This window comes from Oryctolagus cuniculus, chromosome 7 (genome assembly GCF_051225735.1).
Source record: "Oryctolagus cuniculus isolate XC-2025 breed Fujian yellow rabbit chromosome 7, ASM5122573v1, whole genome shotgun sequence".
NCBI lineage: Eukaryota > Metazoa > Chordata > Mammalia > Lagomorpha > Leporidae > Oryctolagus > Oryctolagus cuniculus.
The window spans coordinates 3,592,813-3,615,784 of record NC_142873.1 but is presented as its reverse complement, the minus strand read 5'-3'; the positions used below and the strand labels follow the sequence as shown (position 1 = coordinate 3,615,784).

Sequence of the window (22,972 nt, the reverse complement as noted above, 5' to 3'; positions counted from 1 at the left end):
CGGCGGGCCGCCAGGGAGGCTTCCTGCGTCGGACCGCAGAGCGAGTCGGGAAACGATTTTAAACTTCGTGGGCGGCTGAGCGCCGATTTGCCGCTTTCCGAAGGCGGGATTTCAGAGCTGGCCCTCGGCCCCCTAGGAGCCTGGAGCTTAGGTGGAGAGGGGCGAGCTGGGACCCACTGCCCTCGGCCCTTCCCTCTCGGCGGACAGGAGCCGGCTCCGCTGGAGTGCGGGTGGCCGGGCTGCGTGGCTTGGTCAGGGTAAGGGACCTCCCCGGCGTGAAGTCGCAGGGCCGAGGTCTCCTGGGCGCGACGCAGTGTCGGAGCTGGTGTGCAGGAATGATTGCTGAATCCGGAATGGGTGACAGCGTGGACACGGCATTCTATTGGTAAGCTGCTCCGGGGCAGGCCGTGGACCCTGCCGCTCTCCCTGGCGCCTGGTCATTCTCCTCCAGTCCTGTGTGTTTAGATGCGCTCAGCGCTCGGCGGAGGCCTGGGGTTGCGGTTGGAGTTACACTTCAGCGCAATGCAGAAAGTGAGTAAGTATAGGTCCCCCCCCACCCCACCCCGGTCTAGCCACAGGAGAACAGGTGAGCGTGAATTCTGTGTCGTGAGCTGCAAGTGCAAGAGGAGCTGGCAGGAGCGCGAGCGAGCTCCGTGGATTCTGGAGAGCTGCCTTGAGCAGATGCAGCCTGCGAAGTGGGAAAGAGATGGTGAGACCCGCGGGAGCGGAGACTCCCCGGACCGGGACGAGGTGTCAAGTCAGAAGTAGAGATTTGGCAGCCACTTGTGGAGTGAAGGACTTCAGAGACTGGGGGAGCACCCACTTAGGGGGCGTGGAGAAGAAGAGGCAGCGGCAGGCACTGTGTGCAAGGAGGGAGATCGCCCGGAGATGCAGTGTCAGAAGAAACCAGGTAGCAGCAGGTGGCTTAGGGGAGGAGCCGCGAACAAACGTGATGAGAAAGTGTAGAGGGGTCGCTGAGCAGACCTGGTGAACCACGCATTTATCTGGCCGTGGCTTCGGCAAAATGTTGGTTATCTTCAAGAGTACAGTTTCCTTCTAACTGAGGGCTTGCTGAAGACTTCTGATAACATACTTCTTAGTGGAAGCAGGGGGCGTACACCCGCTTCCAGGAGCTTGCTCCCAGAAAGAAGGGCGTGAATTGGATTGAAAGAGGCATGTTTCAGTGCTAGGATGTTTGGCAGTGGGAAAACAGGATCTTTCGGAGGAGAGATTAGAGATGGCAGAAATTTTAAATTAACGTAGGAGTGGTTCCAGTCCGGGGAGATGTCCACTGGTTGGAGATCAGAATATTGATCCCCGCAGTAGCTTTAGAAAGCAGTGGGAGTCTCTTTCCTCACAGTTGGAAGGAGGAACATTGGGGCAGTAATGTCTTGGGTCAGGATATATTTGTCACCTCTCTTTTTCTGAGCTAAGCAGAGTTACACATTCGTGAGTGTGGAGTAAGAAGCTGAAATTGCTATATATCATTTGTCAATCTTTAATGCATGGATTGGGCTGTTTCACATTACCTTAATGCTACATGCTCAAGTCGAACATTTTCTGAAAACCAGCCCTCTCTCCCAATGCTGATAGTCTTTTTTCTTACTTAAATTTATTGCTTAGCTAGACATTAAAATATTTTTGTAATTCGTAACATCTCTCTTAAGGAATCAGGTTTTTTTTTTTTTTTTTTTTTTTTTTTTTTTTTTTTTTTTTTAAGATTCATTCATTTATTTGAAAGGCAGAGTTACAGAGAGACAGAGGCAGAGGCAGGAGAGAGAGATAGAGGTCTTCCATCCACTGGCTCACTCCCCATATGGAGCTGGGCCGATCTGAAGCCAGGAACCAGGAGCTTCCTGCAGGTCTCCCACGCAGGTGCAGGGGCCCAAAGACTCAGGCCATCCTCCATTGCTTTCTCAGGCCACAGCAGAGAGCTGGACCAGAGGTGGAGCAGCTGGCACTCATATGGATGCCGGCACTGTAGGTGGCGGCTTTACCACTATGTCACAGCGCCAGCCCCCAAGGAATTAAGTTTAGCAGGAATTATTTTGCCTTGATGTTGATCCGCATTTGAACTGTAGTGTGAAAGAAGTAGATAAGAGCACTCCTTCCAGAGCCAGACTTCCTGGGTTGAAATCCTTGCTCTTTGGCTGTCTTACTGTTTGACTTTGGCAAGTTATTCAGCTTTTTGTCACCTAGGAACACAGTAACCCACTCACTAGTGGGGTTGAGGATTAAGAGTACCTGGAGCATGATAAATGCTCCGTTCATGTTAGTTGTTATTGCCCAAGTTACACGTTTGAAAGAAGCATTGTCTGTAAATGGGACGGGTTAAGATTCCCTTTCAAATAGATAATTCAGTGCACATTTAAAGCGAGACTGCTTTAGAGTAGCCACTTCTTAAATTATTGGTATAGGGTGGACAGTGTGTGTGGGGTGGGAGTGGGGTTTAAGCCACAACTTGTGACGTTGGAGCATTGAGTGCTGGTTGGAGTTCTGGCTGTTTGCTTTCTTCTCCTCTTCCTCTTCTCCTCCTCCCTTCCCCTCCCCTTCCACCTTTGCCTCCTCCTTCTCCTCCTACATCCTCTTCCCTCCTCCTCCCTCTTTATTTATTTGAAAGGCAGAGTTACACAGAGAGAGGGAGCTACAGAGAGACATCTCCCATCTTTTCGTTCACTGTCCAAATGACTGCAGCAGCTGAGCTTCATCTGGGTCTCCCACATGGGTGCAGGGGCCCAAGTTCTGGGCCGTCCTCCACTGCTCTTCCAGGTGCATTAGCAGGGAGCTGGATCCGAAGTGGAGCAGCTGGGAACCAGTGCTTACATGGGATACCAACAGCATAGGTGGCTCCCTAACCCACTGTGCCACAGTGCTGGCCCCTGCTCTGCTTCTGATCCAGCTTCCTGCGAATGCTTCCTGGGAGGCAGCAGATGACGGACAAGTGCTTGGGCTCCTGCCACCCATGTGGGAGACCCAGATTGAGTTCTGGATCCCTGGCTTTGGCTTGGCCCAGTCCTAGCTGTTTTGGGCCTTTGACTGGAGGATAGACCGTCTCTCTCCTTCCCTCTTTCTGTGCCTCCCCGCACCCCCAACCCCAGCTTTGCCTTTCAAGTAGATGAAAATAAATAAACATTTAAATTGTGTTATATATGATCCTGCTCTGGGCATTATCTGAGCTCTGAGGACTATTTTTTTTTTTTTTTGAAGATTTATTTATTTATTTGAAAGAGTTACACAGAGAGAGACGGAGAAGCAGAGAGAGAGAGAGAGAGAGAGAGAGGTCCTCCATCTGCTGCTTCACTCCCCAATTGGCTGCAATGGCCGGAGCTGCGCTGATCCGAAGCCAGGAACCAGGAACTTCCTCCGAGTCTCCCAAGCCAGTGCAGGGGCCCAAGGACTTGAGCCATCTTCTACTGCTTTCCCAGGCCATAACAGAGAGCTGGATCGGAAGTGGAGCAGCCAGGTCTCAAACTGGTGCCCATGTGGGTTGCTGACGCTTCAGGCCAGGGTGTTAACCCACTGCACCACAGTGCTAGCCCCTTGCCTATTAAAATTAAAAAAACTCAACTGGGGAGGGGGATACTATTTTTTGTTACTATTAACAAAAGTAACTTTTTGGAAAGAGTTAGAGAAGGATATGGAGACACACGTACACACACACACACACACACAGATCTTCCATCTGCTGGTTTACTTCCCAGATGTCTGCAATGGCCAGCACTGGGCCAGGCTGAAGCCAGGAGTCAGGAGCTTCATCCAGGTCTCTCACATGTGTGGCAGAGGCCCAAACACTTGGACCATATTTTCCTACTTTTCCCAGGACATTAGTAGGGAGCTGGATTGGAAGCTGAGCAGCTGGGATACGAACCAGAGACCATATGGGATGCCAGTGTCGCAGGTGATGGTTTTACCTGTTGTGCCACAATGCCAGCCCCACAAAGTAACTTTTGCTTAGAAACTTTTTTAAAAAAGAGTACCTGCAGAGTAGTTTGGAATAATTATTATAGTTTTTAAAATAATTCCTCTTGATGAAAACTATATTTTAATTTTGGAGCTCTGTGAAATACTTCATTTCGTTGAACTAATAGTTGTTTAACAATTAAAGGACACTCAGCATTGGGTTGGGTAATGATATGAGAAACACAAAGCATGATTCGGTCAGAGAAGCTTGAACTTGCTGGGGAGACAAGAACAACACACCAAAAAGTGGTACAGCGAAGTACGTGAACAAGGGCAAAATGAGTGTTGCAGACAGGGATTGAGGAGGGCCTGTGTGCCGGCCCATCTCCAGAGCTCTTAGAGGACATTGCTGGGGGTTTCGTTAGACTCCCTGAGAGATGAGATCTCATTGTGCTCACACGTACTCACACTGCTTCCAGGAATGAGCCACCGATACAGGTAGAAGTGTGTAACATAGGTGTTTCATGGAAAAGGGTTATCATCCCCCACTTGTTTGAAAAGAGATGAAATTCTAACACGATCTTGAGGTCACTTCCGCTAGGGAATATGGTGGACAATCAAAACAGGAGGACAAGCCTGAGATTATGTCCTTGCCTGGGAGTGGACTCAGGAGGGTAAGGAGACGCTGAGCTATAAAGACCTAGAGTACTGAACAGAAGAGTCTAGGACTTACCTGGTCACTGAGCTATAAAGACCTAGAGTACTGAACAGAAGAGTTAGGACTTACCTGGTCACTGAGCTATAAAGACCTAGAGTACTGAACAGAAGAGTCTAGGACTTACCTGGTCACTGAGCTATAAAGACCTAGAGTACTGAACAGAAGAGTTTAGGACTTATCTTGTCACTGTACAGATTTTTGCACAGGTAACTTCATAAAGTTAGTTTGGAGCTTTTTTTTGGAAGAATGAATTATTCTTTGATGTGGAGAACTTTTGGTTGTAGTAATAAAAACATGGCTAAGGAAGAAGCTTTGGGAATAGATGGTGTTAAAGGGAAAAATAGAATGTGCATTATGATGAATGTTAAAGAATGACAACGGGGGACCACTTAAATGAGTTTAAGTGAGCTTAGAAAATTGGCAGGAGTTTGAAAATGGACCAGGTAGCTTTTGGAAGGAAGAGCGAAGGAAGAAATTGAATTTGGTTCTGAACATACTAACGTAGCTAACATGTTCACAAAAGACAATGAGAAATACAGTAGGCTGAAAAGTCCAAACTGGGGACAAGGAGGGGAGAGAAGTAAAGAGAGGAAGAATTCCTTTGTAGTGCGGAGAGGACTCTGTGATGTTGTCAGCATGAGTTAACTCCTCAGTGTTTTATTTTTTTCTCTTAATGTAGACCATGGATCCTTATGATGCACCAGAATCCACTCCTAGGCAGCACCCATCCTGCAGTCTCAAAGAGTACTTTCTAGCAGCCACCCCGCTGCAGAGACGGCTGGAGTCGGTCAGGAAGCAGGCCACTTCATTTGTCCCAACTCCGCCCCGAAGGAGGATTCCCCAGCGCTCACAGCTGCAGGTACGCCTCTGTGTATTCCTTTCTCAGTCGGTGCTGTGAATTAAGTTTCAACTTCTGTGGCTATTTATAGTATTTTTAAATTTTTCTTAACCTCTTGGCTCCTAAAGTGAGAAACAATTAAAAAAGATTTCACACTGCAGCACTACCTTTTTTGTTATTTAATCTCCTTTAATCAAGGTGATTTTCCTACAGTGTCTTATATTTTACAAACTTGACATTTTTGAAGAGTATAATCCTACTCTTCCTGCTTTTTTTTTTTAAAGATCTATTTTCCTGCCCCCTTCCCTTTATTTTTAAGAAAGCTTTTATTTAATGAATATAAATTTCACAGGTACAGCTTTAGGAATCTAGCAGTTCTTCCCCTCATACACACCCTCCCACTCCCACTCTTCATTAAGATTCGTTTTTAATTAGCTTTATATATAGAAGACCAACTCTAAACTAAGTAAAGATTTCCACAATTTACACCCACACAGACACACAAAGTATGAAGTACTGTTTGCAGACGAGTTTTGCAGTTAATTCTCATAGTACAACACAGTAAGGACAGAGGTCCTACATGGGAAGTAAGTGCACAGTGATTCCTGTTGTTGATTTAACAATTGACACTCTTATTTATGATGTCAGTAATCACCTGAGGCTCTTGACATGAGCTGGCAAGGCTATGGAAGCCTTCTGAGTTCACAAACTCCGAGTTTATTTAGACAGGGCCATAAGCAAACTAGAAGTTCTCTCCTCCCTTCAGAGAAAAATACATCCTTCTTTGATGGCCCCTTCTTTCCGCTGGGGTCCCCACATGGTTGTAGGGGCCCAAGTACCTTGTCATCTGCTGCTGCTTTCCTAGGTGTATTATTAGGGAGCTGATCAGAAGTGGAACAGCTGGAACATGAACCCCTGCCCATATGGGATGCTTTACCACTACGCCACAACACTGCCCCCTACATGTCATTTTGATTACACCTAATCATATGAGGTCAGGTGTTAAATTTTCCACTTGTGATACCATGTCAAAAAATTTCAGATTTGGGGTTTTCAGATTAGCAGTGCTCAACTTTTTTTTTTTTTTTTTTTTAAAGATTTAGTTATTTATTTTGAAAGAGTTACAGTGAGTGAGAGAGAGAGAGAGAGAGAGAGAGATCTTTCATCTACTGGTTTGCTCCCCAGATGGCTGCAAAGACCAGGGCTGGGCCAGGCTGAAACCAGGAGTCAGGAGCTTCATCTAGGTGTCCTAGATAGGTGGCAGGGGCCCAAACGCCTGGTCCATCTTCTGCTGCTGTTTTCAGGCCATTAGCAGGGAGCTGGATCAGAAGTGGAGCAGCCGGGACTTGAACCGGTGCCCATGTGGGATGCTGGCACTGCAGGTAGCAGCTTTACCTGCTATGCCACAATGCCGGCCCCTCTCCCTCTCTCTGTAAGTATGACTTTTAAGCAGATAAATAAATCTTAAAAGAAAGCACGTTAGGAAGAAAAATAGGGCAGGAGAGATTCAGAGTGACAAAGTTGGAGTGGGTGCAGGTGCTGCTTTAACTCCGGTAGCTTGTGGGGTGACACTGGGGCAAAGACACGCGTGGAGTGAAGGAGCATGCCATGGAGCTCCTGGGGAAGAGTGTTGCACAGGGAAGGGACTACCAATGCCGAGGGCTGTTCACGGACCTGCAGAATGCCCTGGAAGCTCCAGTTTGGCTGGAGTGCAAAGATCAGGGCTTTGGGCCGGCGTGGTAGCAGAGTGGGGCTATGCCTCCACCTGCGGCACCAGCATCCCATGTGGGCACCAGTTGGAGTCCCAGGTACTCCTCTTCCAGTCCAGCTCTCTGCTGTGGCCTGGGAAAGCAGTGGAAGATGGCCCAGTGGCCCAAGTGCTTGCGTCCCTGCACCCACATGGGAGACCTGGAAGAAGCTATTGGCTTTGAATGGGTCCATCTCTGGCCGTTGTGGCCATTCAGGGAGTGAACCAGCAGATGGAAGATGTAGCTCTCTCTGTCACTCTGCCTTTCAAAGAAATTAAAAAAAAAAAATCAGGTCTTCAGTAATAGATTTGTGTTAGACACACAAAATACTATAATGGAATTCTTACTAATATTTCCTAATGGTTAAACTTCTTTTGTCTTGATTTTTTTAGGAAGATGTTGATCCTCAAAAGGTTGCATTCCTTCTGCATAAACAGTGGACTTTATATAGTTTAACTCCCCTATACAAATTTTCCTATACTAATCTCAAGGAGTACTCTAGACTTCTGAGTGCGTTTATTACTGCTGAAAAGCAAAAAGGACTTGCTGTGGAAGTAGGAGAAGACTGCAACATCAAAGTGGTTTTCTCTACTCTCCTCGGAATGAAAGGAACGCAAAGCGACCCGGAAGCAGTTCTCGTCCAGGTGTGGTATATAAGCAACACCTCTTCCTTGGGGGAAAAAAGCTGCGGTTTCATGGTTTGGAAATTGTTGTGGTATTTTCTTACTTTTTTTAAATTCCCAAGTTGTTATTTTAACCTGTTCTAAGCTATGTTTAACCAAATTTTGATACAGCCAACCTAAAAATTTTTTTCCTATATGTATAGGAAATGTGTGAGTCTGTGTCTAAAATTTTGTTTATTTTAGGAAACTTAGAAAATACATAAAAGTACAAAGAAAGTTAAAGAAATCACAGTTTTAACATGTTAATGCACACCTGTGTATCTATTTTTTTTTTTTTTTAAGATTTATTTATTTATTTGAAAGAGTTACACACAGAGAGAAGGAGAGGCACAGAGACAGAGAGAGAGGTCTTCCATCCGCTGGTTCACTCCCCAGATGGCCTCAATGGCCAGAGCTGTGCCTATCTGAAGCCAGGAGCCAGAAATTTCCTCCGGATCTCCCATGCAGGTGCAGGGGCCCAAGGACTTGAGCCATCTTCTGTTGCCTTCCCAGGCCATAACAGAGAGCTGGATCGGAAGTGGAGTAGCTGGAACTTGAACTGGTGTCCATATGGGATGCTGGCACTGCAAGAGGTGGCTTCACCTGCTACACCACAGCGCTGGCCCCATCGATATGGTCTTAAAATAGTGCTTATACTGTTTATTATTTTCACATTATAGCATTTTCACTAATTAATATTTGTAGGTGATTACTCATGCCATTAGAAATTAAACATTTTTGAAGATGCATCTGTATAATTCTATGGTTTTTATTAAAATTAAGTTCCTAAAAGTATAATTGTAGTAAAAAATAGCATATCTTTAGTTATTGTGATATATTGTGCCAGGTTACTCTCAGAAATGTAGTAACGCTTTACATTCTTTCTCCTGAGTAGTGTATAAAGGTGATACGACTATCTATCACTTGATTAAGTGGATCGATTTTATATGTCACTCATGCCTATTGCTTCTGTTTCTTCTCAGTGACTAAGCTTAGTCACTGATAAGGAAGTTAAAGTCTCACGCAGTTGAGAAAGCCTGTTTTTTTGCTTGTTTATATAGATCAGAGGCTGGTAAACTGTGGCTTACAAGGCCAGATGTTACCTGCTGCTTTTTCTTGTAAATAAGGGATAATTGGAACATAGCCCTTTTCATCTACTTTTGTGTTGTTTGTGTCTGTTTTGGGCTACAACAGCAGCGCTGAGTAGTTGGGACAAAGATCCTATGACCAGCAGAGCCTACAGTAGTTACTGTCCAGCCCCTGAAAGAAACCCTTGCTGACTCCTGGTGCAGGCCGTGGATTGGCGATCGTACAATGCACTGGGGTGAGATGCAGCTGAGGGCAGGAGACAGAGGTCTATTAGTCTTACAAAAAAGAAAAAAGTGAGGGAAGCCGTTCAAGGCTGGTACGGTGCTTGATGCAGTAAATCGCTGGCAGTCTAGGCTTCCTCTGCCTCTCTTCTCTGCCGTGGCTTAGGGCATGGCTTCACCCTTACAGCCGCCGTGTGTAGAAGATGGCGTTGGGGCTGTACACGGATGCTCAGCTCCAGGCAGGAAGGACAGACAGGCTGTCTGACACAGACTAAATACTGCTGAGACCCAGCACCTGTTTGCATCCTGCTTGGAAGGGAGCCTAGACAAATTTGCTTTCTGGGGCTGATGCTGTGGTGTGTGTAGTAGGCTAAGCCTCTGCCTGTGGTGCTGGCATCCCACATGGGCACCAGTTGTGTCCTGGCAGCTCCTCTTCTGAACCAGCTCTCTGCTGTGGCCTGGGAAAGCAGTGGAAGATGGTCCAAGTGCTTGGGCCTCTGCAGCCATGTGGGAGACCTGGAAGAAGCTCCTGGCTCTTGGCTTCAATCTGGCCCAGACTTGGCCTGTTGCGGCCTTTTGGGGAGTGAACCAGTGGATGGAGGACCCCTCTCTCTCTGTCTCTCTGTCTGTAACTCTGCCTTTCAAATAAATAAATCTTTAAAAGAAATTTTTCAGTGGGTACTTTGCTACTTCAAGTAAAGGGACTGTTTTATAGCGGACAGAAAAATGGATACTGGGGAGGTAATTGGTAAAGTTTGTCAAGGGAAGCAGCTGATGCTCACAGAAGTCTTGATACGTGCATGTCTTCAGTTATGCAGACGTTCTTGTGAGGATTGGAAGTGACCTCTTGAATTCCTAGTGCAGTATTCCAGTAGTTTTCAAATTAAACCTCATTTTTGGTCAGAGTTACAGGACTCATAGGTGACAAAAGTATGATAAACGTAATACATCTGGGTTCAAGATATTGAGAGTCTTTTATAATCTGTTAAGCAAAAAGGGGAAATCTAAGTAACCGTTTAAATGCTCGTCACTAAAGGGATGTGATACAGGATTGTGATCTTAACCTTAGCCTTGTCAATACTTTAACAAAAAGTTTCATGAATATCTGGAAGGTATGTTTGTCATTAGACTTTCAAATTTAAAATTTGAAGACTTAGTCAAGTAGAAATAAAATTAAGATCCTAAACAATCTTTTTTTTTTTTTTTTAAGATTTATTTTATTTATTTGAAAGAGTTACAAAGAGAGGGAGAGACAGAGAGAGAGGTCTTCCATCCATTGGTTCACTCCCCAAATGGCCACAACGATAGGAGCTGAGCTGATCTGAAGCCAGAGCCAGGAGCTTCTTCCAGGTTTCCCATGTAGGTGCAGGGTCCCAAGCACTTGAGTTGCATCAACAGGGAGTTGGATAGGAAGTGGAGCAGCCAGGACTAGAACTGGCACCCATATGGGATGCCGGTGCTGCAGGCAGGGTCTTTAACCTGCTGCCCCAGTGTTGGCCCCTTCTTAAACAGTCTGAATGGAATGGCTCAATGGGCCAAATTGAAAGAAATTTATATCTTATTTTATTGTTTTTTTAAAGATTGATTTATTTGAAAGGTGGAATTACAGAGAGAGAGGTAGAGGCAGAGAGAGAGAGAGGTCTTCTGTCTGCTGGCTCATCCCCAGATGGCTATAACAGCTGAGGCTGGGCCAGGGCAAAGCCATGAGCCTGGAGCTTCTTCTGGGTCTCCCACATGTGTGGCAGGGACTAAAACACTTGATCCATCTTCCACTGCCTTCCCAGGTACAGTAGCAAGGAGCTGGATTGAAGTGGAGCAGCCAGGACTCACACTGGTGCTCATGTGGGATGCCAGCACTGCAGGTGTCATCTTAACCCCTTGTGCCACAGTGAGGACCCAGAAATTTAAATTTAAGCAGGAGTCAGTTTACTTTCTTAATATAAGTTGAGGGAGATTTGCCTATTAAAAGCAAAAATGAATATGGAGAGCTAATTTCTATAGCGCTATAAACCCAGAAAACTATAATCTGGGATTACATTCATAGAAGTATAACCTAGGTCAAGGATAGTGATAATTTTTTCAAAGATTATTTATTTTATTTGAAAGATTTACACACATACACAGAGAGAGAGAGAGAGAGAGAGAGAGAGATCGATCTTCCATCTGCTGGTTTTCTCCCCACATAACCGCAATGGCCGGAGCTAGGCCAGACTGAAGCCAGGAGTCAGGAGTTTCTTCCAGGTCTCTCATGTGGGTGCAGGGCTGAAGGACTTGAGCCACCTTTCATTGCTTTCCCAGGCGTACTAGCAGGGAGCCGGATCAGAAGTGGAGCTGCCAGGAATTGAACCAGTGCCCATCTGGGATGCTGGTCTGCAGGAAGTGACTTAACCCACTACACCACTGTGCCAGCCCCAAATAGTAATAATCTCACAATTAAATCTTTTTGAAGTAATTATGTTCACTTATAAATTACTCTTATGCAGAGGAATTGAGAGAAGAGTGACTAGGATAGTTAGGGAGCATGGATATATGTCACAGGACAAATGATTGAAAAAATTGAAGATGTTGAACTTCATAATATATATGAGACCATCAAATATGTTGGCAACTCTTCCTGTAGAAGAGACATTAGGTTTGATTTGCTTTATGTAAAGAATAAAACAGAACAGGAGATTGAAAAGAATAGGCCTAACATATGAAAAATAATTTTAAGTTACCAGAAAGAACTGTCTTCCTCAATAGAAGATTCAAGTACATTGGATTTGGTGACCTTTGTAGTCCCTTATGAAGTTGAAATTTTCTTTTTTCAGAATACAGCACCTGATTGTGCCATAGTGGCATCTCATTTTTTAAAAAGATTTATTTATTTGTTTGAAAGACAGAATGACAGGAAGAGAGGGAGGGAGGGAAGAGAGATATCTTTCATCTGCTGGTTCTCTCCCCAAAAAGGCCAGAGGTTGAGCCAGGCTGAAGCCAGTAGCCTGGAACTCCTTCCAGATCTCCCATGTGGGTAGCATAGACCCAAGCACTTGAGCCACCCTCCACTGCCTTTCCTGATAAATTAGCAGGGAGCTGGATTGGAAACCGAGCAGCTGGGACCTGAGCCGGTGTTTCAGTATAGGCTGTCAGCACTGCAAAAGACAACTTAATTCACTGTACTGCATCATGGACCTTGGCATCTCTTATTTTGTATTTTGGTTGCACCAAAATGTTGCCATATACCACATCTTCAGGTTACTGGCAGTAGGGGCTGGCATTGTGGTATGGTGGGTTAAACTGCTGCCTGCAATGCTGGCATCCCATATGGGTGTTGGTTTGAGTCCTGGTGTCCTATTTCCTATCCAGCTCCCTACTTGTGTGCCTGGGAAGGCAGCTGGAGATGGTCCATATCCTTGGGCCCCTAGCACCCATGTGGGAGAACAGTAAGGAGTTCCAGGCTTCTTGCTTCGGCCTGGTCCAGGCCTGGCTCTTGCTGCTAAATTTGGGGAGTGAACCAGTGGACTGTCTCTCTCTCTCTCTAACTCTGCCTTTCAAGTTAATAAATAAATCTTAAAAAAAAAAATATTGGCAGTAAGCTCAATTATTTTGATAAACCCTAATAATGATTAGGGAACCTATTCCTTTTGTGCTTTTTGGCAAGCTGATACATTAGATTTTCTTATTTTTAATGTACTAATTTTGAGACAATGTCAGATCATGTGTACTTGTAACGAATCTGTTTTACTTTTCCTTGTAGATTCTGTCAAAACCTCAGCTGCCATCTGAGGACAGAGAAGCAAAGGCGTTGTGGACCGGTTGGTTCTGCTGTGTGTTTGGAGATGGTCTTCTAGAAACAGTTTCGGAAGATTTCACCTGTTTACCCTTATTCCTTGCAAATGGAGCAGAGTCTAATACAGCCATAATCGGAACCTGGTTTCAGAAAACTTTTGACTGTTACTTCAGTCCTTTAGCGATCAATGCATTTAATCTTTCCTGGATGGCTGCTATGTGGACTGCATGCAAAATGGACCGTTATGTGGCTGCCACTGAGTTTCTGTGGTCTGTACCCTGCAGCCCTCAAAGCCTGGACATTTCTTATGCGATACATCCAGAGGATGCAAAAGCTTTGTGGGACAGTGTCCACAGAACACCTGGGGAGGTTACCCAGGAGGAAGTTGACTTGTTCATGGACTGTCTCTCTTCACATTTTTATAGACATTTCAGAATTCACTTATCAGCCACAAGATTGGTTCGTGTTTCAACATCTGTAGCTTCAGCACATACTGATGGAAAGATAAAGGTTAGTCTGAACAAATCTAAGTAATTTTTCCTTATTGTTACGGGGTTTTCAAAATGTATGGTGATTGTGTTTTCCATATAGAAGAGATGCATTTGAATGTATGCCAGTTTAAGACAGTAGAGAGACTTTTTTTTAAAAGATTTATTTATTTATTTGAGAGGCAGAGTTACAGAGAGGGAGAGATAGAGAAGTCTTTCATCTGCTGGTTCACTCCCCAAATGGTTGCATTGGCCAGGCCTAGGCCAGACTGAGCCAGCAGCCAGGAGCTTCTTCTGGGTCCCCTACATGGGTACAGGGACCCAAGCACCAGGGCCATCTTCCACTGCCCTCCCAGGGCATCAGCAGGGAGCTGGAGCCAGGAGCCTCTTCTGGGTCTCCCATGCAGGTGCAGGGGCCCAAGGACTTCTGCTTTCCCAGGCCATAGCAGAGAGCTGGATCAGAAGTGGAGCAGCTGGGACTAGAACTGGCGCCCATATGAGATGCCAGTGCCACAGGCAGTTTTAACCTACTATGCGACAGCACCAACCCCTGTAGAGAGACTTTATTTTGTGCTTTATAACTAAATTACCAAAGTTTTATTGCAGCTTTATAATGGGAGGGCACTATATACCATGTGCTATAAACTTTGGTAATATGCATTATTTTATAACTTTGAAACTTTGCAAATTATTTCCTGTCAAATGTTGAAACAATTATCAGAGTAATAGAGGATTTTATATGTTAGATAAGAAGATTATAGTCAGGAACATAGAACAAGATGATGTCATCTTTATATTCTAGAATTTTCTGTCCCCATTGGGAAAGAAGTAATACAGACATTGTTTTGCTCTCATGAACTCTGTATTACAAGAAACATCAAATAAACAGAAAGTGTGTACATAGCCACAGTGTGAAAGCTACCTGTGGTCTTGCCAATATGTTGGGAAATTAACAGACCTGGTTGTAGTCTTTACTTCGCTGTTTTTAATCTCATTTTATCTTAAAGAAACTGACGCCATGATAGTTTCATTTTTTTTTAAGACTAATTTTTTATTTGAAAGCTAGAGTTACAGAGAGGAGAAGGAGGGGATAGAGAAAGATAGAGGTAGAGAGTGAGAGACATCGTCTGGTTCATTGGTTCACTCCCCACGTGGCCTTAACAGCTGGGGCTGGGCTAGGCTGAAACCAGGAGCCTGGAGCTTCTTCTGAGTCTCCCACGTGGGTTTCTGCTGTTTTCCCAGGTGCATTAGCAGGGCGCTGGATGGAAAGTGTAGCAGCTGGGACTTGAATTGGCACCCATATGGGATACTGGCACTGCAGGTGGAGGCTTAACCTGCTATGCCACAATGCCAGCCCCAGTTCATATTATTTATTTTTTTTTTAAAGATTTATTTGTTGGCCGGCGCCACGGCTCACTAGGCTAATCCTCTGCCTAGCAGCGCCGGCACACCGGGTTCTAGTCCTGGTCGGGGCGCCAGATTCTGTCCCGGTTGCCCCTCTTCCAGGCCAGCTCTCTGCTGTGGCCAGGGAGTGCAGTGGAGGATGGCCCAAGTCCTTGGGCCCTGCACCCCATGGGAGACCAGGAGAAGCACCTGGCTCCTGGCTCCTGCCATCGGATCAGCGCGGTGCGCCGGCCGCGGCGGCCATTGGAGGGTGAACCAACGGCAAAGGAAGACCTTTCTCTCTGTCTCTCTCTCTCACTGTCCAATCTGCCTGTCAAAAAAAAAAAAAAAAAAAAAAAAAAGATTTATTTGTTTATTTGAAACTCAGAGTTACACAGAGAGAGAGAGAGAGAGAGAGAGAGAAAGAGAGGTCTTCTATCTACTGGTTTACTCCCCAATTGGCTGCAATGGCCTGAGGTGTGCCGATCCAAAGCCAGGAGCCAGGAGCTTCTTCTGGGTCTCGCACACAGAAGCAGGGGCCCAAGGACTTAGGCCATCTTCTGCTTTCCCAGGCCATAGCAGAGAGCTGGATTGGAAGTGGAGCAACTGGGACTCAAACCGGTACCCACATGGGATGCCTGCACTGCAGGCGGCAGCTTTACCCACTATGCCACAGCACTGGCCCCCCATATTATTTTTTAAAAGATGTATTTATTGGGGCCCATGTTGTGGCATAGTGGGTTAAGCCTCCACCTACAATGCTGGCCCCCATGATGGTTTTAAGTGACATGTGCAAGATAGCTTGGAAAGAGGAGTCAAGACTTGAACTCATCTCCTAGGTTCCAAGAAATTGATCATCTTTAAGCGCCATACTCATGCTTTCCAAACCAGAGGCCATGTTAGGAGATAATTTTGGTGGGAAGACACCAGTACTGCAGTACAAAATAGGAAGACTACAAAAGATACAAAAGTGAAAGTACATTGCATGTGCTTAATGAGCTAAATCCAGAAATTAGACCACTGTGACATTTATCATTCCCTTATCAAACTGCTGTGTTGTTATAATGCTGTTTTTTTTTAAGGTTTGTTTTATTTGTAATGCTATTCTAATTTTAAATGTCTTTTCTTTCCCCACAGATTATTTGTCATAAATACCTTATTGGTGTGTTGGCATATTTGACAGAACTGGCAATTTTTCAAATTGAGTGAGGTCTTCTATGGACTGCAAAATGTGGATTATGTACCCTTTTCTAGTTGATTATTTGCCTAGCTGCTAAGCTGAGAGGGACGCAGGAGAAATGGTATCTATTTCTGTGTTTTCCTCACAGTGCTTTGGAGTTGCCCAGATGGAAGCCAAGAAGAATCTAGAACAGAGAACGCCATGGCTGAGCCACAGCTGTGTACTCCTGTGTGGATCATGAACCAGGGTGCCAGTCTCTAGGGAGATGCTGAGTTGTTCAGTTCTGTCATCTTTTAAAAAAAGGATTCAAGTGAGGTATATCTGATACTGGCTATTTCTGATTTGGGTCTTCAAAACCTTTAACACATTTTAAACATTTTAGACTTGCATTCATAGAGAATTTGTGTCTTCTAAAGACATTTTCCTAGCAGGTGTTTCGCCATAGAGAGAAATGGCAATGAAAATCCCCTCAAAAGTAAACTAAAAAGTAATATGCATCTCTTTAGCCACTACTGTGCTTCTGTTTTTAATACTGTTCAATTCCTACTGCAATGTTAAATTAAATATTCGCTTTTAAAATGAAGCAGTGTGTTTATCAGCGTCTTAATGACACCTTTCAATTAATATCTCAGTTGTGGGAAGTGGTAGGCCTTTCTCTAGCACAAAGAGTCCAAACCAATAATTATATAGAACCCCACACATTGTAGAGTTGAAAGGCCTCTGCCCCTTTTGAGGGCAGAAGTTATCTTGCTTAACCTTCATGTCCCTACTTTTGTAGAGTATTTGGGAAATATCTGTAAATGAATTTTAAACAGTTCTTCGATTTTACATATAAAAACTGTGAGATGGAGCAACTTAAGAGACTTGCTTGTAATGTTGTACTTAAATTTCTTCTTCTTTTTTTTTTTTAAAGATTTATTTATTTATTTGAAAGTCAGAGTTACACAGAGAGAGAGAGGTCTCCCATCCGCTGGTTCACTCCCCAATTAGCCATAACGGCCGGAGCTGTGCCAATCTGAAGCCAGGAGCCAGGAGCCTCCTCCGGGCCTCCCATGCAGATGCAGGGACCCAAGGACTTGGGCCATCTTCTATTGCTTTCCCAGGCCATAACAGAGAGCTGGACAGGAAGTGGAGCAGCTGGGACTAGAACCGGTGCCCATATGGGATGCCAGCGCTTCAGGCCAGGGCATTGCCCCACTGTGCCACAGCGTTGGCCTCAGATTTCTTCTTCTTCTTCTTCTTCTTCTTCTTCTTCTTCTTTTTTTTTTTTAAGATTTACTTATTTATTTGAAAGTCAGAGTTACACAGAGAGAGGAGTGACAGAGAGAGAGAGAGAGAGAGGTCTTCCATCTGATGGTTCACTCCCCAATTGGCCACAATGGCAGGAGCTGCACCCATCCAAATCCAGGAGCCAGGAGCTTCTTCTGGGTCTCCCACGTGGGTGCAGGGGCCCAAGGACTTGGGCCATCTTCTACTGCTTTCCCAGGCCACAGCAGAGAGCTGGATCGGAAGAGGAGCAGTCAGGTTTCAAATTGGCGCTCATATGGGATGCTGGCGCTTCAGGCCAGGGCCTTAACCCGTTGAGCCACAGCCCCGGCCCCCCCCAGATTTCTTCTTACTGTAAGATTTTAGTTTAGTGTAGAAACAATTTTTAGAAAAATTTTGTTTGAAAGAAAGTAGCATTAATAGACTCCTTGTAAAACACAGGGTAAGTTCTGGGACGGGGTCTTACTTCAGATACACTACAGGCAGCACAGGTAGTGGAAAAGCGTGGGCTTCTGAGTGAGACATTTGTTTGTCTACTTGACACTGAGCTCCGCAGTGTCCTTAGAGCTGCATGGGTAATAGGACTATAGCAACGAAGAAGACAAAAGGCTTCCTTTGCTATAGACATTATACCCTGGTGAAGGATGGGTAAAAGATATTTCCAAAGAGACGAATGTGTGAAGAATAAAGCATTGAGATCTGAAAAGGGAGTGCCCGCGCGGGGCCTACTCTACGCTGTAGTCAGAGAAGGTCTGAGCTGAAGCCTGAATGATGAGGGACTAGCCAGGTGAGGGTCTGGGGGAGCTGTGCTAAGCAGGGGAAACAGGAACAGAGGCCTTTCTTTTTTTCTTTAAAGTTTTTTTTATTTTTTTTAAATTTTTTTAATTTTTATTTTTTTGACAGGCAGAGTGGACAGTAAGAGAGAGAGAGAAAGGTCTTCCTTTTTGCCATTGGTTCACCCTCCAATGGCCACCGCGGCCGGCACACCACGCTGATCCGATGGCAGGAGCCAGGTACTTATCCTGGTCTCCTTGGGCAGGGCCCAAGCACTAGGGCCATCCTCGACTGCACTCCCGGGCCACAGCAGAGAGCTGGCCTGGAAGAGGGGCAACTGGGACAGAATCCGGCGCCCCGACCGGGACTAGAACCCGGTGTGCCGGTGCCGCTAGGCAGAGGATTAGCCTAGTGAGCCGCGGCGCCGGCCCTTTTTTTCTTTAAAGTTTTATTTATTTGAAAGACAGAGAGGGGGAGAGAGAGATTTTTTTTTTTTTTTGAAAGAGTGGACAGTGAGAGAGGGAGACACAGAGAGAAAGGTCTTCCTTTGCCGTTGGTTCACCCTCCAATGGCCGCTGCAGCTGGCGCACCGCGCTGATGAGGAGCCAGGTGCTTCTTCCTGGTCTCCCATGGGGTGCAGGGCCCAAGCACTTGGGCCATCCTCCACTGCACTCCCTGGACACAGCAGAGAGCTGGACAGGAAGAGGAGCAACCGGGACAGAATCTGGCACCCCGACCGGGACTAGAACCCGGGGTGCCGGAGCTGCAGGCAGAGGATTAGCCTATTGAGCCGTGGCACAGGCAGCGAGAGATCTTCTATCTGCTGATTCACTCTCCAGATGGCTGCACCAGTCAGGGCTGGGCCAGCCTGAAGCCAGGAGCCAGGAACCTCATTAGGGTCTCACATGAGGGCAGGGGCCCAAGCACTTGGGCCATGAGCAGGGAGCTGGATTGGAAAAGGAGCAGCTGGGACATGAACTGGCGCCCATACGGGATGCTGACATTGCAGATGATGGCTTTACCTGCTATGCCACAATGGGGGTCCAGGAACAAAGGCCTTGAGATAGGTAAGAATTTGGCTTATTTGCAGAACCAAGGAAGTCTGTGGTTGGAGTATGGTGAATGAGGGTGCGTAGACTAATACAGATGACATTGGGAGGTTGTGCAGCAGAGACTTCTCCCCTTGCATTGTTATCTCCCAGTTTTTGGCCAGGGGGCACCTAGCTGTCCAGAATAGGGATGATATTTTCCAGCCTTTCTTATGGGTAGGTATAGTCCTATGAATACGTTCTGACCCTTGGGATAAACATGAAAGTATCAGAGAGAGCTTCTAGGCATGGATGCCCTGTGCCTTCTATTCTCTCTTCCCAGTTTGCTGCCTGAAACATTGATGTAATGATTGGTACTCTGGCTGCTCTCTTAGGTCACATGGGTGAGGGTCAGGTCCTAGGGGTCACAGAGCGTGGCTGAGATGAGTGTGTGCCCTGAGGACTTAAAGCTGAATGCCAGCGCAAGCCTTGGATGGCCTCCAGACTGATTTGTCTGAGAGGTAAACTCTCTAGTTTAAGCTATTATTATTTTGGGTCTCTGTTGCTCAAATCTAATTTTAACTTGCTACAGAGGCAGTAGTCATTTAAGTTTTCGCAGGTATTATGAAGAGATTGGATTTTATTCTAAATGCAATAGGAAGCCACTGAAGGATTAAACAGGATCATATGACTCCTTTTACAAGATAGGGAGAATGAATTGTAGGTGGACAAGAATGGAAGAGACAAATTAGTGAAAAAGTACAAATGATACAACCCCTATGGAGAAGGGAGCAATATTTAGCAAAATGATGTGTGTATTTACCCTTTGATCAGCAGTCCCACTTCTAGGATTCTATCCTGAGAAATCATTGGCAAAAAATATAAAAGCACACAGAAGGTTACTTATTACAGCAGTGTTTATAATGGCAAAACTAAAAACAATTCAAATGCCCGTCAGAGGGGCCTGGTCGCATAAACTGTGGTGTACCTGCAAAATGGATTACTATTACTGCAGCTATAAAAACATGGAGAAGGATCTGTATACTCCCCTGGAGTAATCTCCAGGATATACTGGTACATGAAAGAGCAGGGTGTGGACAGGGTGCTGTGGTACTACTGGTAATGTAGGGAATGAAGGAAGTCATGTGTGTGCCTATATTTCCTTCTGCTTTCAAAAAGCAATGGAAAGAAACTTCCAAAAGTAATGCTTGTTCACTTTTGGGGGGAAGTACTAACTGGATAGAGAGGTTAGGAATAGAAGTTAAGAATTACCCAAGTGTTCCTTGTTTATAATTTAGAATTGTGGTTTATATAATTGAAAAAAAAGATCCAAAGGAAAAATGGGTGTGTTTTGGTGGGATGGGTTAAGCCGCCCCCATCTGTGCTGGAGTGCTGATTCAGGTTCTGGCTGCTCCGCTTCTGGTCCAGCTCCCTTCTAGGAGCCTGGGAACCAGCAGATGATGACTGAAGGAACTGAGCCCCTGCCACGCCACTGCGGGAGGCCGGATGGGGTTCATGTCTCCTGGCTTCAGTCTGGTTCAGCCTGGGCTGTTGCGGCCATTTGGGATGGAAGAGCTCTCTCTCTCTCTTTCAAACAAATGAACTGATTTTTTTTTTAAAGGAAAAAGCAAAGCAATACTTAAACATTAAAAATAAATGAACCTGCGTTCATGGGACAACCACGGAGAAATCCGTTTTCAATATCTTTAAATCATGTTTTATAAAAATTTTTTAAAATTCGTTTTTTATTCAGATAAAGGCAGAGATTTAGAGACCCCTCTACTGGCTTACTCTGCAGTGCCTGCAGTGGCCAGTACTGGGCTGAGCCTGAGCCAGGAGTTGAGAACTCAGTCTGGATCTTCCAGACAGGGACCCAGCTATGAGAGCCACTGCCCGCTGTCTTCCAGACTCTGCAGTGGTAGGAAGCTGGAACTGGGAGCTGGACCCAGGCCCTCTCACAGGGAACGCAGGCAGCGTAACTGACAACTACAAGGCAAAGTTCCCACCCCTAAGTCATCATATTTTGATTGTACATCCTAATGGTCTGTATATCAAAAAAGGAGAAGCAGGAAAGAAATCTTAAAAAAAAAATCACATGAAGTCATTTTGTTATTCATTATATTGGTTTTGGTATTTTGCCACTATTTATAAGATAAAACACATGTACTTATGTCAGTGATAGGAACCAAGGTTTTTAGTGTAAAATAGATATAAAATTGAGTAAGTAAGGATTTGGTAGTATTACATTTTAATTGGAAATAGAATAAATTTTTTTTTTCAAAGATTGGCTGTTCTGGGTGTATTGCATTTCCATAAGAATTTTAGGATTAGCTTGTCAAAAAAATTAGCTGAGATTTTGATGGTGATTGTGTTGAATTTGTAGACCAATTTGGGGAGTGTTATGATAATGACATTAAGTCTTCCAATCTCTGATCATGGGATGTCTTTCCATTTATTTAAATCTTTGAATAGTATTTTACAGATTTTAGTGTACAAGCTCTACTTTTTTGTTAAATTTATTTCTAAGTTTCTTTTTTATTCTTGATGCTATTGAGAATGGAATTGTTTTCTTAATTTCATTTTCAGATTGATGCTAGTTTATAGAAATACAATTGATTTTGCATATTGCTCTTGCATCCCGCTACCTTGCAGAATATGTCTATTTTAGCAGTTTTTTCACAGAATTCCTTAGGATTTTCTATATATAATATTAATATTTGTAAATAAAGACAGTTTTATTTCTTGATTTTCAATCTTGTATTTGTTTTTGTTGTCAAACTGGCTATAGTTGCAGGTGCAACACTGAACAGAAATGATGAGAGTGTATATTTATTTTCTCTTTGTTCCTGATTTCACTGGGAGGGGCTGCATTGGGATGTAGTAGGTTAAACTACTATCTGCAGTGCCAGCATCCTTTATGGGCACTGGTTCAGGTCCTTGCTGCTCTACTTCTGATCCAACTTTCTGCTAATAGTCTTGGGAAAGCAGCAGAAGATGGGCCAAGTCCTTGGGCCCCTGTACCCATGTGGGAGACCTAGATGAAGCTCCTGGCTTCTGCCTGGTCTAACCCTGGCCGATATGGCCATCTGGGGAGTGAACTAGCAGATGGAAGATCTCTCTGTCTCTCCCTCTCTCTCCCTAGCTGTGCCTTTCAAATGAGTAAATATATTTTAAAAAAATTTTTTAAGAACATCTTTCATATATCAGAAAACAAGATAGGATCACAAATTGTGTCAAAAAGAGTCACTGTGGGGTGACCATGGGGTATTTGGCAAAGGTCAGGTCATATGAATGTCAAAAGCCAAAATTATAATTGATTGAATATATAAGAATTTAAGAGCTCATACTGTTACTGAAGATTGATTGGGTTTTTTGGTTTAGACATTTTAGAAACTCATAGGTTGCCTTGGAGAAAGGAAGGAGGTTCATTTTGGCCCATGGTTCTGGAGGCAGCGTCCAAGACTGGGCAGCTGCAGTGGAGGGGGCCTCCTGCTGGCCAGAGTTAGAAGGGCAAGTGGGTGTGTGTAGAAGAGAAAGCAAGGGGCCGAGCCTACTACAACAACCCACTCTTGTGATAATTAACCCACTATAGCAAGAGAACTGCTTTAATCCCGCTTGGTTTCCTAATCATCCCACCACTTCTCACTTACTCTGGGGACCAAGTTCCAATGTGAGTATTGAGGACGAACCATATTCCAGCCATACCATTATAGAGTCGGTTCTGAAAGCTGGCAGGTGAAGGGTGGAAGCAAGCTCGCTGGCAGGTGAAGGGTGGAGGGCAAGCTCGCGACAAATCTTACATTTCTTCTCATCTGTCAGGTCCTTTTTTTCTTCATTCTTGCAATTCAACTTTTGGGGAAAACGGAGTTATTTTGTCTTATAAAGTTTCTCACGTTCTGGATTTTACT

General features: G+C 44.9%; 1 protein-coding gene across 4 annotated transcripts; it reads left to right on the top strand.

Moving 5' to 3' along the window:
• The first annotated feature begins 42 nt into the window (after positions 1–42).
• CENPL (centromere protein L) lies at positions 43–16,579 on the top strand. 4 transcript variants are annotated; one of them, XM_017345623.4, is made up of 5 exons: positions 43–385; positions 5,298–5,477; positions 7,597–7,848; positions 12,913–13,455; positions 15,954–16,579. In XM_017345623.4, exons 2-5 carry the CDS (start codon positions 5,301–5,303, stop codon positions 16,023–16,025), a joined length of 1,044 nt encoding a protein of 347 aa, XP_017201112.3. In that variant the 5' UTR covers positions 43–385; positions 5,298–5,300; the 3' UTR covers positions 16,026–16,579. The 4 variants fall into 4 exon arrangements, with proteins under 4 accessions (XP_017201112.3, XP_069933245.2, XP_089155550.1 ...); XM_070077144.2 differs by lacking the exon at positions 43–385 and adding an exon at positions 393–531; XM_089299423.1 differs by lacking the exon at positions 43–385 and adding an exon at positions 406–535.
• The last annotated feature ends 6,393 nt before the right edge of the window (positions 16,580–22,972 follow it).

What these genes read in the sequence shown, in the direction of transcription:
- CENPL (XM_070077144.2), top strand. Translation starts at nt 466, where the DNA reads ATGCGCTCAGCGCTCGGCGGAGGCCTGGGGTTGCGGTTGGAGTTACAC. An exon ending in ACTTCAGCGCAATGCAGAAA is followed by an intron (nt 532 to 5,297) that starts GTGAGTAAGTAT and finishes CTCTTAATGTAG; the next exon opens with ACCATGGATCCTTATGATGC. An exon ending in CCCAGCGCTCACAGCTGCAG is followed by an intron (nt 5,478 to 7,596) that starts GTACGCCTCTGT and finishes TGATTTTTTTAG; the next exon opens with GAAGATGTTGATCCTCAAAA.